The 14,915-nt window shown below is 41.4% G+C and overlaps 1 protein-coding gene across 1 annotated transcript in view; it reads left to right on the top strand.

Annotated features, from left to right (window-relative positions):
* The window catches only part of LOC145524679 (uncharacterized), a 29,747-nt gene extending 25,007 nt beyond the window's left edge, over window positions 1-4,740 (top strand). The window contains exons 5-6 of the mRNA XM_081537422.1: window positions 4,075-4,122; window positions 4,594-4,740. Of these exons, the coding sequence (XP_081393548.1) occupies window positions 4,075-4,122; window positions 4,594-4,723 (178 nt within the window). The 3' untranslated portion in view covers window positions 4,724-4,740. The remainder of the gene's footprint in view (window positions 1-4,074; window positions 4,123-4,593) is intronic.
* Window positions 4,741-14,915: the final 10,175 nt, after the last annotated feature.

Raw genomic sequence — 14,915 nt, 5'->3', positions numbered from 1 at the left:
GCGTTTCTCTGAAGTGGACTCTGTGTCTCCCTAGGAGTGCTTTGGGGCTTAGTGGAATGATTGCCATGTACTCCAGAGTTTCTGTAGGATTGACCAAGCATAGATGCCATCCACCTGACTTGCCTGTTGGAGGAAGCACCAGCACCCCAGTCCCTATTTCAGAAAACTTTTACACCTTTTGTGAAGATCTGAGCACTTCTTAAAAATAAAAAACAAACTTCCTTCTCCATCAGGTGGTTTTGGAGCCTGCTTTCCAGTTCATGCCTTAGAAGTCAGGCCCTGACTCATGGGACAGGGTTCTTGGTTTTTGCCCAAGAGCCAGAGACGGCAGCCTCATCTTAGCAAAACTGAAATCACATACCTGTTTGTAAAGAAGCAGGGAACTCGGGCTTTCCTCACTGAGTCTCCAAGTCCACAATGGCTGTCTCTCCCTTGGAAAGAACCCGTATGTTTCATTTCATCTAAAAATGAGCAGGATTCAAGGAGAAGCTTCATGAGCTTGGAGTTGATCAATAGAAAGGTGCTCTTAACCCTTGCCCCAAGTCAGAGTTAGCAACTTTCTGATAACAATGGGTAGCTTACTTTGCAGCAAAATGAACACGTGTGTGCTCAGTTTGGTCTGACTCTCTGCTACCCCATGGGCTATCGCCCACCAGTCTCCTCTCACCATGGAATCTTCCAGGCAAGAAATACTGGAGTGGGTTGCCGTTTCCTTCTCCAGGGACCTTCTCGACTCAGGGTTCGAACCCACATCTCTTGCGTCTCCTGCACTGCCAGGCAGATTGTTTACCACTTGCGCTTAATCCAAAGAGAAAGAAAATATTTGTTATAATTTCTAGCTTGAGGAAAAAGTCCAAAAGCTCCTCAATCTGCCCTTTTCCTAGACGTGAGAACTGACCAGTCAAGATTCTTCTTTGGGTCTATAAATGTCTTCTATAAATCCACAATTTTCTCTGGTCCAACACTGTTGCCTACATCCTTGACAACTTTTGCATTTTTGTTTTCATTTATCTCAGAAGTATTTTCTGATTTCCCATGTGATGTCTTCTTTGCCCCATTGTATGGTTAAGATGCTGCTATTTTATGTCCACATATTTATATATTTTTCAAATGTATTTCTGTTGTTGATTTCTAATTTTATTTCATTGCATGGGATGTTATGTTTTATTTGATTTCAATCCCTTTAAATTTTCTGTGACTCCTTTTATTGCATAACATGATCTATCCTATAGAATTTTATATGCAGTCTTGAGTATAATATGTGTTCTGCTCCTGTTAAGTGACATCTAGAGTTGTGTGTTAGATCTAGTCAGTTTCTAGTGCTTTTGAAATCTTCTATATCCTCATTATTCTTTGCAATTGTTTTAACCATTATTGAAAGTGTTGTATCAAAGTCTCCAACCATTATTGATGAATGGTATATTCTTCCCTTTCATTGTGTTAGTTTTTGTTTTATGTATTCTAAGGCTCTGATTGTATGTGCATATGTGTTTATAACTTCTATGTCTTCTTGCTTATGTACAGCAACAAGTTCTACAGCAGGTTCTTGCTGGAATAAAGAATAGCAGCAGGAATGTGAACTTTTATCCTAACCAGTATGCAGCAGGACAGCCTCTTGTCCTTTAGCCAGTGAAGCCTCCATTGCCATTTTGAAGACGGCAAAGAAATGACTAATGCTCTCCTACTCTGTGTTTGGCAAACTGCAGACATACCCTTAAGCTGGTTTCTTCTACAAAGCAACCCCATGGATGTTTTGAAGGTCCTGTGACATGCACAAGTCTGAATGCCAAACAGAAAATAACTTTTATAGTTTATCTATTTGTTATAGTCATGCCATTCCTTCTACACAGGAAATTACCCATGTGGCTATGTCTTTAAAAAAATTGCCACCCATGATCGCGTTCCAAAGTAGTTGCAAGATGGATCACTAATGCAACATTTAGCAGATAGCTTTATCCTTCAGTCTTTGATTCATGTCATTCACACTGGAATGTACCCCGCAAACAGATTTAGTGTCAAATCTGGCAGTCACTCTGCTCCCCCAGAGACCTGTGATCTCCATTGCCCAATCGCTAGTAATGACCACTAGGTTCTAAGCCATTAGATTCGTGAGGTGGAAAAAAATAACTACTCACAAAAGGGCATAGCACCTCATCTGCACTCCCTGCTTCAGAGGTTGCTTCTCATAGTGATCTTGGCTATTTCTTTGGAAGCTGAGACTTGAGGTATGTAGATTTTGTGTTCATGTCAGTCTTTTGTTCCTATATGAATTTATTCTTGCAGCAGTCGTTGTACATAATGGCATCAGTATTTGCAAGGAGGATCCCATTAGTGCCATCAAAAGGATGCTCCATTTTACTTCCAGGTCCAGACAATAATGTTTGAAACCAGAGAAAGTCTTGCACAATACACAAGCATTCCAGATACTGCAAATACTTTTCAAGTGCCCATGAATCTAAGAAATGTTGGAAATTCAGAGGACTGAACTTTAATAGTACTAAAAAAAATTTTTTAAGAGAAACATTGCAAATATATGGTGCATCAACTTGAAGAAATTTGGGGTGTCTTTTTCCACTTGTTCTTCTTCTAATCTTCCTCATGCCTCTAGATATTTTCTCTTTTTATTTTAATTTGGGGGCCACGCTTCATGGCCTGTGGGAACTTAGTTCCAAGCCTAGGGATCAAACCTGTACCCTCTGCAGTGGAAGCATGGAGTCCTAACCATTGGACCACCAAGGAATTTCCTTATTTTTTCTTAAATGGAATTTTCAGTATTACATTTCATTCTATATGTATATATATTCATCCTACCATACTAGCACATTGTTTCTCCTCCAGAGCCTTAATGCATCAGTTCACAAACACATATATGTATTTGAGTGAGTATTCACCAGTCATATATATATCAACAGCAATATGACAAGTCATCTGAGCTGGTAGATCTAAAAAGTACTAACTTACCCTAAGGATTTTTGAAGTTGAATGTTTATTCTTGGAAGATTGGGATATTTTCTTAAGAAGGGAAAAATACTATGTACTCAGATGGTACTAGGAAATAGCAATCTCATGGTTTACTGTAACTGAATATGAATTCTCCCCACACCCCCCATACTCAGGTCACTTTCAATTATCTACTGAAGAAACATTTAGAAATTGTTGAAAAATCTTGAATTGCAGAAGTTCCCTGGTAGACTAGTTGTTAGGATTTCAGGCTTTTACTGCTGTGGCCTGTGTTGAATCCCTGGGGTGAACTGAGATCCAACAAGCCATGTGGAGTGCCCCCCACCCCCACAAAAGAAAAGTTTCAAATGGCTTCAGACTCAAGTTTACCAAGTCTGAGGTGACTCTTTTTCAAAGGCTAAACTTTTTGTCTACAAATTGACCATGGACTGCCTTGCTGAGGATTCCAGTATTCCTACAGAACCTTGTCATTTGTTTCTTGGTTTTCTCCCTTGTTATTTCATCCCATTTCTTGGCCTTCTCTTCTGCTAGGATAACCTTCATTTCCACCTTTTATTGCTGAAGAGGCGGTGGGGGCCTCAGAAAGCCCTGGCTCTTCTACATTTGCTTCAAATGCAATCAAACCTAAGATGGAACTGAGCTGGGGGCTTGCTGTCCCCTTTCCTCCAGTGGACAGTTGGTGTCTCTGGATCTTTCAAGTTGAGTGACACCCAGTTCAATAGCCTCCTCCTCAAGAATTCCCAGCCTGTACCTTGTGGACCCCTTCAAAGACATATCATACACATATGCACACATACAGATATACACATGCACACAGCAACGCTAACAAACGAACTCAAGAAAATAGCAAGTTTTGCCTGGGTGGCAGCAACTTGCATGGCTGCTGAGGAGTTCCAAGTTGAAAAGTCCATCATCAGTGTCATGAAAACAGTATGCTCTTCAATGGGAAATAGGTGGGTGACTTGGCTCTTCCTGGGCAGATCACACAATGGCTCCAGGTTGACTTTTGATAAGAAACATGGTAGTGTTCAGTGTGCTTGTTAGATAGAAATGCCACAGATCAGCTCCTGGAAACTTTTCTATCCTAATCAGCCTCGGTCTGTTTATTTTCAGATCTACGTGTCGCTCTTTTAGGCAGGTTTCCAGAGGGATCATCTGGAGGTAAGTGTATTTCCAGGTTCCTCCCCTCCTAATAATGGCCAAGGAGAAACTGACCCAACCAAAGGAGTTGTACTTTAAGCCTCCACGGCACCTTTGCTGGAATTTTCCACAAGTTCCTTATTCTAAGTTATACTATTTCAAATTGTACCCAATTCTTAATTACTTGAATGATTTCCACATGTATACATCACACTTGTTTCATTTTCAAGTATTTTGGTTTGTGCACCCAGAAGTAAGAGATGTTTTTAGCAGATATAAATATATTGTTGGCTGCCCAAGTGCAGGCTGTCACCAGGCTGCTCAGCCCACTGAGCACAAATGTGTCCTTTCACAAATCAGCTTCTGATTTGTGAGATGGAGATGTTCCTCATTGATTTTCACTTTTCCAAATGCAATTAATGCATGATCTGCTCCAATATTAGGCTTTAATTAGATAGCTTTTTGACATCAATTTTTTTTCTCTGCTTTTAGGGATATGTCTCTAGAATATGTCTCCAGAAACCTGAACAGCAGAATACACTTTCATGCCGTACCTGGAGCCAATTTGTGCTGGGGAAAATTGTTCGTGTTGTTCTCCTCAAGGAGGGCTGTGTTAAATTAAATGGAACTCTCCTTTCCAAACGTATTTGCATACAAAATTTAATAATGTTAAATGGCACTCTACAGGATAAATATGGGGAGGTATTACTTGCATATATTGATAGCCTAGTACAGCTCCTTCTCGTTCTATGTGATCCTTGGTGTATACTGGTTCTTTTCATTCTGGTAGTACATATGCATCCAGGTGATCTAGAAGGTGTTCCAAATCATCAGGATAGCAGTTTAAAATAAGTGAGGTCAAACCCAACAGCATTTTATGGTGTTCAATATTTTGACCCTTTGAAGAGATGTCAAGTATAAATTTAGTTCACTATTACATGAAACTGACTTACCTATCCTGAGTAGCACCAGGAGAGAGTTCCTGGACTTGTTGAGAGCAACAAGCGATGTCTCCCAGCCCACTGAATGACAAATCGAACAAGGAGTGTTAGGAATTCTGAGCAAGGTTTTCATATTCTATGTAGTATTTCTCATTGTGAAGATATTGAAAAGTCTTTTTAACTTTCCTATTTGCTTCCTATCAATGAATCATCGAAAAATTGAGAACGATTTGACTCACTCTGTTTGAATGAATATGGATCATTCTCGGTTGGGAAGGTCTTTGGGGGTGAAAAGAAAGTTCCATTTAGGTCAAAAGAATAGTGAATGAGGGGAAACAGAAAGGAACCTGCTAAAATTTAAACTTAATTTTAAACATTGTATTATATCCTAAAATCAGGTATATAGCCAATCTTTGTAGGGACTTCTAGGTTGACTGTGCTGATCAGTGAGAGGGCAGGCTCTGAGACACAGATTCTGGAGAGCGGTTGAGAAAGTCACTCTTTATCATAGGCACTAGTCTTCCTCTGCTTGGGACCCAGCCACCCCACATGACAAAACTCACGTTGTAAAACATCATCAACAGTGAGCAGCACTGGGTGAGCATGCTTTGTCCCCCAGGGCTATCCCAGTCTCAGTCTCTGCAAATCCACACAGATGATCCCAACTCATAGGCCCCAAGACTATACTCTTTTGTGATTGCAGAGGTGCATACTTAATCCTTTATATACTGGAAATAACTTTCAATGAGAAGTTGTATACATATTTACCCCTGGGGCCTAACTCCGTGGGGAGTGGGAGGGTCCATGGATGAGGAGTGGAACAGCTGCCCACCTGCAGCTTGGTTGTGGTGGTTAATTTTTGGTGGTCTAGAAAAGGAATCTGCTTTCAACTACTTCATCACACTGCTGGTCCTCCACAGTCCCCACTGAAAAGGCTACAGCAAACTGCCTGTGATCTAGTCTCAACAAAAGTGTCTAAAGGGTAAGCATTCCATTTGTGCTTCCACTCAAGCTGGGAAGGCAGAAAGCTTCACATTTGAGTTTAAGAATGTCTTAAATTAGATTGGACAAGGGCACAATGATGTGCCCTTGAGTTTTAAGGGGACTCTGTGTGGCATCTTTCCCTGTAGCTCCCATCACTGAATGTTCCCCAGATGAGACCCCCCCAGCAGGATTGCCTTGAGAAACTAATACAAGAAGAATACATTTGCTTCCCTGTAGAACTAGTACCTATCTTCTTTGTTGTTCAGCCTCTTAGTCATGTCCAACTCTTTGCAGCCCCATGGACTGCAGCATGCCAGGCTTCCCTGTCCTTTACCACCTCCCAGAGCTTGCTTAAACTCATGCCCATTGAGTCGGTGATGCCATCCAACCATCTCATCCTCTGTTGTCCTCTTCTCCTGCCTTCAATCTTTCTCAGCATCAGGATCATTTCTAATGAGTCAGCTTTTTGCATCAGGTGGCCAAAGTATTGGAGTTTAAGTTTCAGCATCAGTCCTTCCAATGAATATTCAGGACTGATTCTCTTTAGGATTGACTGGTTGGATCTCCTTGCAGTCCAAGGGACTCTCAAGAGTCTTCTCCAACACCACAGTTCAAAAGCATTAAGTCTTTGGCACTCAGCCTTCTTAATGGTCCAACTCTCACATCCATGCATGACTACTGGAAAAACCATAGCTTTGACTAGACAGACCTTTGTCGGCAAAGTAATGTCTCTGCTTTTTAATAAGCTGTCTAGGTTGGTCATAGCTTTTCTTCCATGGATCAAGAGTCTTTTAATTTTATGGCTGTAGTCACCATCTACAGTGATTTTGAAACCCCCCCAAATAAAGTCTCTCACTGTTTCCTTTGTTTCCCTGTATATTTACCATGAAGTGATGGGACTGGATGCCATGATCTTAGGTTTTTGAATGTTGAGTTTTAAGCCAACTTTTTCACTCTCTTTCACTTTCATCAAGAGGCTCTTCAGTTCCTTTTCACTTTCTGCCATAATGGTGGTGTCCTCTGCATATCTGAAGTTATTGATATTTCTCCCGGCAGTCTTGATCCAGCTTGTGCTTCATCTAGCCCGGCATTTTGCATGATGTACTCTGCATAGAAGTTAAATAAGCAGGGTGACAATATACAGCCTTGATGTACTCCTTTCCCAATTTGGATCCAGTCTGTTGTTCCACGTCCGGTTCTAACTGTTGCTTCTTGACTTGCATGCAGATTTTTCAGGAGGCAGGTAAGGTGGTCTGGTATTTCCATCTCTTTTAAGAATTTTCCGTAGTTTGTTGTGATCAGTCAAAGGCTTTGGTGTAATCAGTAAAGCGGAAGTTGATTACCTGCATATCTAAGATTATTGATATTTCTCCTGGCAATCTTGATTCCAGCTTGTGATTCAACCAGCCTTTCTTCTTATGGAATGATGAATCTGTTTCTCCCATTTTTTGCTTTGGCTGCCTTGGGACTTAGAACCTAATTTTTATGTTTGTAGCTGTATGAGTCCATAAAGCCTGTGTATTTACATTCTTTTGTCATCTCAACATTCAGAAAAGTAAGATCATGGCATCTGGTCCCATCACTTCATGGCAGATAGATGGGGATAGATGGGGAAACAGTGGAAACGGTGGCTGACTTTATTTTTCTGGGCTCCAAAATCACTGCAGATGGTGACTGCAGCCGTGAAATTAAAAGACGCTTACTCCTTGGAAGGAAAGTTATGACCAACCTAGATAGCATAATAAAAAGCAGAGACATTACTTTGCCAGCAAAAGTCCATCTAGTCAAGGCTATGGTTTTTCCAGTGGTTGTGTATGGATATGAGAGTTGGACTATAAAGAAAGCTGAGCGCCGAAGAATTGATGCTTTTGAACTGTGGTGTTGGAGAAGACTCTTGAGAGTCCCTTGGACTGCAAGGAGATCCAACCAGTCTATCCTAAAGGAGATCAGTCCTGGGTGTTCATTGGAAGGACTGATGTTGAAGCTGAAACTCCAATACTTTGGCCACCTGATGTGAAGAGCTGACTTATTGGAAAAGACCCTGATGCTGGGAAAGATTGAGGGCAGGAGGAGAAGGGGACGACAGAGGATGAGATGGCTGGATGGCATCACCAACTTGATGGACATGGGTTTGGGTGGACTTAGGGAGTTAGTGATGGACAGGGAGGCCTGGTGTGCTGTGGTTCATGGGGTTGCAAAGAGTCGGACATGACTGAGTGACTGAACTGAACTTCTTTTCTTTCTCTTTTTCCTTCATGAATTTGTTTTAGTCCTACTCTCATCAATTACTCTGAGAAAGAGATGGAGGTACATCAGTAATGATTAAAAAGTAGGACAATGTTCAGCAATTTTCAAAGTAAAGATGGTTTCACCTCAGCATGACTACTGGCCAATTTTTAATGACAACACTGTAAATCATATTCATTGGTTATTGAATTAATTATGAATTGAGTTGCATATGGTGTTTCAAGTATTATATGTATATAAAATATGTATATATATGTATATATATATATATATACACATTAAAACACAGAAAACAAATTCAAAAATACTTTTGTGTTTTGATTTGTTTCAGGAATTTGTCAATTCTACTTCTTAAAGACAGATTAGACCCTTTTGAAAGAACTGATGTTAGAAAGAGATCCATGGTTTGGTGAAAGAGTTTCTGAAAGAAACAACGGAGAGAAAACACATGAAACCATTCTAGAAACTGTTTCAGTCAGTCGAGAGTTGTTTAACGTAGCTGCTTATCTATAATCCAGAAAGAAGACCTTGTGCATCCAGCAGATCTGGTAGTTCTTGCCTTCTGCCATCTTTTGGAAAGTCTGATGTTTACCATCCCATGATCCTGGACATGACCAAAAACTTCCTTTTTCAAGCTCAGTGACTATAGAGTACAACTTAGGACTTACTCAGACAACCTATGTGTTGCCCAAATGGGATAAGTATGGACATGCCTTGGGTAATCTCTCCTGTGACTGCCAAGTCCTGTGCTCTTTTTTCCTGTAACCACTGCTTCTGCACAGGTCAGAGCACAGTCTCATTGGCAGGGAAAATGTGCTGCCAGGCCTCCCAGGGGTGGGGATGTTATCCTTGTCACAGCTGGAAAAGAGCAAGTTGAGGTTGGATCACAAAGTGTTATTGTAAGCCACCAAGTTCACGTGTAAGAAATGAGAGAGTTGCAGAATCTCCACTGAATGACTAAGACAAGCACAGAGCCCCTGAGTGCAGAGTGCATCTCATAAGAAACTGATAACCAGATCTGCCCACACCCACGTAATTAAAATAAAATCACCTGTTCCCCACTTCCCAATCTCATATTAATACAACCCCACCCTCAATCAAAATGAAGTCAACAATATACATGTATAAATTCTGGCTTGGCAGCTTTGACTATCCTTTCCCAAATGATGAGAATTGCTGGAAATAACAGTGATTTCTCAACTAGAAATACACTAAGTAACTACAAAATGTCACTCCCCCACTATTTCTTCCCTAATATAGAGGCTAAGACTGAAATCAAATGAAGAAAAATAAATATGATGCTTATTTCTAATCTATGGGTTGCAGTTTTAATAATTTCAGTAGATTTCTATATAGCCTATCCACTTTTTTTTTTCTCTTTCATTAGCCTAACGAAATTTCCAAGTGAAACACACACTATTCTGTGAACAATGGACATGATAAGGGCTGGAACAAATTCTTCTTTCTGTCCATATCTTTGAGTCTTATTTACCTATTTCTGTGAAACTAGAATGAATGAACTAGGATAAGCTAGATATCTCTGACATTTATTAAATAAACTCTTCTGCAACAAACCATTTATAATACTCATAGACTAGGTCACAAACTGATCCATCCTCTTATCTGCTCGTAACTTTGGATCAAACAGTGAAACTGAGTTTGCTGAGTCAGTGGTGAGAAGTGCTCCAAGGTCAGTCTCCTGTTGTTGTCATGGCTGAGCTCAAACCCGGATGGCAGTTAGTCACCATCAGTTAACTATGCTACTTCCATATGTGTGATCTGGCCAGTGGTTCTAGCTTAGGGTACCTGAGGAACTGACCCAGTGTGGAGTCAAGACTTATTAGTTTCCAACCTTGACAAGACCACCTCAGAGGTGATGGGCAGATCCTGAGGCCAAATGAAACATCAAGGAACAGAACAAAGTCCTCCAGGGCTTGTGAAGAAGAAAAGTAGTGCTGATCATAAGACAAAAGGCTGGGCCGGCTTAATGTAGCAAGAGGATGCATGATTCAATATTTGATAAATCAAGATGAAGGGATACAAAGCAAGGTGAGCAAAAGTGTTCTCAAAAGTGAAACCTCAAGTAATAAGAAGGCTGCTGCTGCTCCATCGTGGAGGGCTGTCTGCCATAGACCCACTGCAGTACGTGGGAAGATTCCCACTTTGAGAGCCGCCAATACCTGAAAGGCCTAAGAGAGTTTAAAGCCCTCCTCGTGAGCCTCTCTGGTGGCCTGCTTGTGGTCCTGTGAGTCCTGAGTGACCCCTAGAGACCCAGTTCCTTCCAGCTGCACCCTTGTTATGTCTTCCTTCCTGCTCTAACCAGCTGAGAGGCCAGCTCAGGGCAATGCCGGTGTCAAGATGGCTTGTTCTGCTCCTGACTTAAAAGAAAGGCCTGTAAATACCACTGGTGCTGGGCTGTTGCAGAGCCTTTCTTGGCAAAAATCCTTGTGCTAGAAATGGTTCATCAGGTCTTATCACAGGATCTGTCTCAATGTTTTAACATATGTATACCTATGGCTGATTTATATCGATATTTGGCAGAAAATAACAAAATTCTGTAAAGCAATTATTCTTCAATTAAAAAATTAGAAAACTACATAGCAACAAAAACCTTAAGAAACAGAAAACAACCTATTGGGAAACACTGTTACGCAATGCCCTTCTTCAGATAAGGGATCATCCCAAAGAAATAAATATAAGTGCAAAGTGTTAGTCACTGAGTCATGTCCAGCTCTTTGGGACTCCATGGACAGTAGCCCACCAGGCTCCTCTGTCCATGGAATTTTCCAGGCAAGAATACAGGAGTAGGTTGCCATTCCATTCTCCAGGGGATCTTCCAGACTTAGGAATCGAACCTGGGTCTCCTGCATTGCAGACAGATTCTTTACCGCCTGAGCCACCAAGGAAGCCCCTTTAGAATCCAGTCTCAAGTAATAAATCTTCAGTAGAATCTAGAAACCTATTGTCCAATTTCAAGTCCACATCTTATTGGATCAGTCATTCTGTCTAAAGGTTTTTGTTTGCTTTATTTTCTGCATCTGCTTTGATTTGCCTGAATTAACACTGATTTCTGTCTTTGATTGTTTTCATTAATAAATTACCGAAAAGGCACTTTAGTATGCCCAGTTCCTAAGATAATATTATAAAGCGTAGTTATGCTGTTACAGGGTTAGTTATTCCCTATGGCCTTTGTCCCAGGGATATGGACTTAAAGGCTTTCTCCCTCCAGTGGTGGCAGAGGGGTGCTGCTCTGTGTCAGACAGAAACAAGTATTTCCAGAGCACCATCCTTTGTAGGTAAGAATCACCCGATTAATTCCTTTCTGGGCAACAAGATATTGATGGCAACACACTGAGTCTGTCAGGTGGGGTTCTTAATTTAGAACTTTTCAGAATTAAGATTTGATAGTGGGATCTTCCCTGGTGGCTCAGTGGTAAAGAATCCACTTGCCAATACAGGAGACACAGGTTCAATCCCTGATCCAGGAAGATGCCCCATGCTGCTGAGCAACTAAGCCCGTGGGCCACAACAATTGAGCCTGTGCTCCAGAGCCTGGGTGCTGCAATTACTGAAGACCCTGTGCCCTAGAGCCCATGCTCTGCAACAAGAGACGTCACCTCAATGAGAAGGAATAACACTGCAACTAGAGAAAAGCCAACTCAGCAATGACGACCCAGCATAGCCCAAAATAATTAAGTTTCAAAAATTATTAAAAAAAAAAAAAAGAGATTTGATAGTATGAGTGAACTCAGGCACTGAAGTTTTAATTGTATTTTTTCCCTTTATGTATAGGTACTCTTTTTGTGTCTAGTGTAGACTAGATGTGTATGATACAAATATAAAATGTGGTTTCTGCCCTCAGAGAACTCACAAGCTACTAGGGGAGAAAGTCTCAGATAAAAGCACAGGATGGTAAGTATTTTGATGAATTTGCCTACGATGGCATTGGACTCTGAGGAAGCAGTCTTGACATACTTCCTGGAGGAGCTGAATCTTGAAATAAGCATTCACCTGATGGGTTTAGGGTAGTGGATTCCATAAAGAAGGGCAAGGAATCAAAAGGAACGAATCAGGGGACTGATTGAGGGGGACAACATCAAAGAAGCTTGGTGACGCTCTAGGAGCTGACGATGCTGCCTTTTTCAGTATTTGAGAGGCTCTAAAGTATTTGAAGTCAAAGAGTGACATGCTCTGATTTGTGGGCTTTTTTTTTTTTTTTAAGAAAAAATAATGTGGCAGCAGAGTTATAGATGGGTTCAGAGATGTGGAAGGGAGACAGAGACCAGTTTAAAGATGAGTACAATCTCCAGAAAAATGCTGGGGAAGACCAAGATCAGGCCAAAGCAGGGAGACAAGCTGGAAGGGAGGCATCCGAGAGATTTAAAAAGGTTTCATGTAAACATGAGTCACCGAGACTGAAGGCTAACTCTCAGACTTTGTGGATGAATTATGGTATAACTCATAGTGGTGGCAGATAATCTTTTTAAATTTCAGCTTTATTGAGGTATAATTGACATATAAAATTTTAAGATAGTTAATGTGTAAATTATGATTTGAATCATATATACATTGTGCAAAGGCTCCCCTCATCTAGTTAATGCACACATCCATCATTTCTTTTTTTGTGTGAGAACATGATACAATGATATCCACCAGATATCCTCAGACCTTATTCATCTTATAGCTCAAGTCTTACCAGCCTCTCCCTATTTCTTACAAACTCCTAGCCCCTGCAACCACTTTTCTACTGTCTGTTTCTATGAGTTTGACTTTTTTAAAAATCCACATACAGGTGATATCATGCAGCCTTTGCTTTTCCCTGTCTAGGTTATTTTACTTAGCATAATGCGCTGAAGAATTGATGCTTTCAAATTGTGGTGTTGGAAAAGACTCTTGAGAGTCCCTAGGACTGCAAAGGAGATCAAATCTATCAGTCCTAAAGGAAATCAACCCTGAATGCTCATTGGAAGGACTGATGCTGAAGCTGAAGCTCCAATACTTTGGCCACTTGATGCAAACAGCCGACTCATTGGAAAAGAACCCGGTGCTGGGAAAGATTGAAGGCAAAAGGAGAAGGGGGCAACAGAGGATAAGATGATTGGATGGCATCACTGACTCAATGAATATGAATCTGAGCAAACCCCAGGAGACAGTGAAGGACAGGGGAACCTGGCGTGCTGCAGTCCATGGGGTTGCAAAGAGATGGACACGACTTAGTGACTGAACAACAACAACAAATGCCCTCAAGTGCTCTTTTCACTCAAAAATATACTGTTATATTATTTTCATGTCAATCAATATGCACCCTGAAGTCATTTAAAATGCCTGCACCATTCTTTGGGTACATGTATGCCATAATTAATCTAATCATTTTCTATTTGGAGGTCATTTAGTTTCATAGCTTTTGCTAAACAACGCTGTCTTAAGTGTCAGGTTTGGAACTTGATTTTACTCACTTACCAGCTCAGAAGTAAACCCGTTGCTGTGTTGTGGATGCTGGCAGAAGACACATGACACCTGGATCAGAGACAAGGGACTTTATTATCTACATCACCAGAGACAGCAGAAGCATCAGCATGCCACTGGTTCCATTGGCCCCCAGGAACGCGAAGAAAAGCAGTAATTCCATGGACCCAGATGGATGCTGTGAATGCAGTAGGTTGACATTGAAGCTGAGGAATATTGGGTTTTGGGAATCTACTTCTGTGTAAGCAGTAGGCAAGCCCTCTCTGTCCCAGTTCAGTTCAGTTCAGTCGCTCAGTCCCGTCTGACTCTTTGCGACCCCATGAATCGCAGAACGTCAGGCCTCCCTGTCCATCACCAACTCCCGGAGTTTATCCAAACCCATGTCCATCGAGTCGGTGATGCCATCCAACCATCTCATCTTCTGTTGTCCCCTTCTCCTCCTGCCCGCAATCCTTCCCAGCATTAGGGTCTTTTCCAATGAGTCAACCCTTCGCATGAGGTGGCCAAAGTATTGGAGTTTCAGCTTCAACATCAGTCCTTCCAATGAACACCCAGGACTGATCTCCTTTAGGATGGACTGGTTGGATCTTCTTGCAGTCCAAGGGACTCTCAAGAGTCTTCTCCAACACCACAGTTCAAAAGCATCAATTCTTTGGCGCTCAGCTTTCTTCACCATCCAACTCTCACATCCATACATGACCACTGGAAAAACCATAGCCTTGACTAGACGGACCTTTGTTGGCAAAGTAATAGGAGACATCACTTCATCCTTCAAGGTCACTTGCTTTAAGCACCATTCTGAGACATGGCCTGGGTAAAGAAATAGGATGCTGCATTCTTGGCATATCCAACAAGGTGTGTAGGAACACAAGAGAACCATGAAGGACTATCTCTGAACAATAACCATCTTTTCCTATACATTTGAAAATATCTTTAGGAGGGAATTCCCTGGAGCAGAATGGTTATAACTCGGCGCTTTCACTGCTGAAGGCCCCAGGCTCAATCCTTCATTGGAGAGCTACGATCCCACAAGCCATATGGCCGGGAAAAAAAAAAGAATGGAAAAATATCTTTAGGATAAATTCAAAGGACTGGAATTACCCAACCAAAGAGTTTACACTGCTGTAGACATTCTGTACCTGTTACTAGATGACTTTCTAGAAACTTCCTCTTGCA

This window comes from Giraffa tippelskirchi, chromosome 10 (assembly GCF_054371585.1).
Source record: "Giraffa tippelskirchi isolate mGirTip1 chromosome 10, T2T-mGirTip1v1.2.pri, whole genome shotgun sequence".
NCBI lineage: Eukaryota > Metazoa > Chordata > Mammalia > Artiodactyla > Giraffidae > Giraffa > Giraffa tippelskirchi.
Note: the sequence above shows the minus strand (reverse complement) of the source record. Positions and strands in the feature narration are given on the sequence as shown.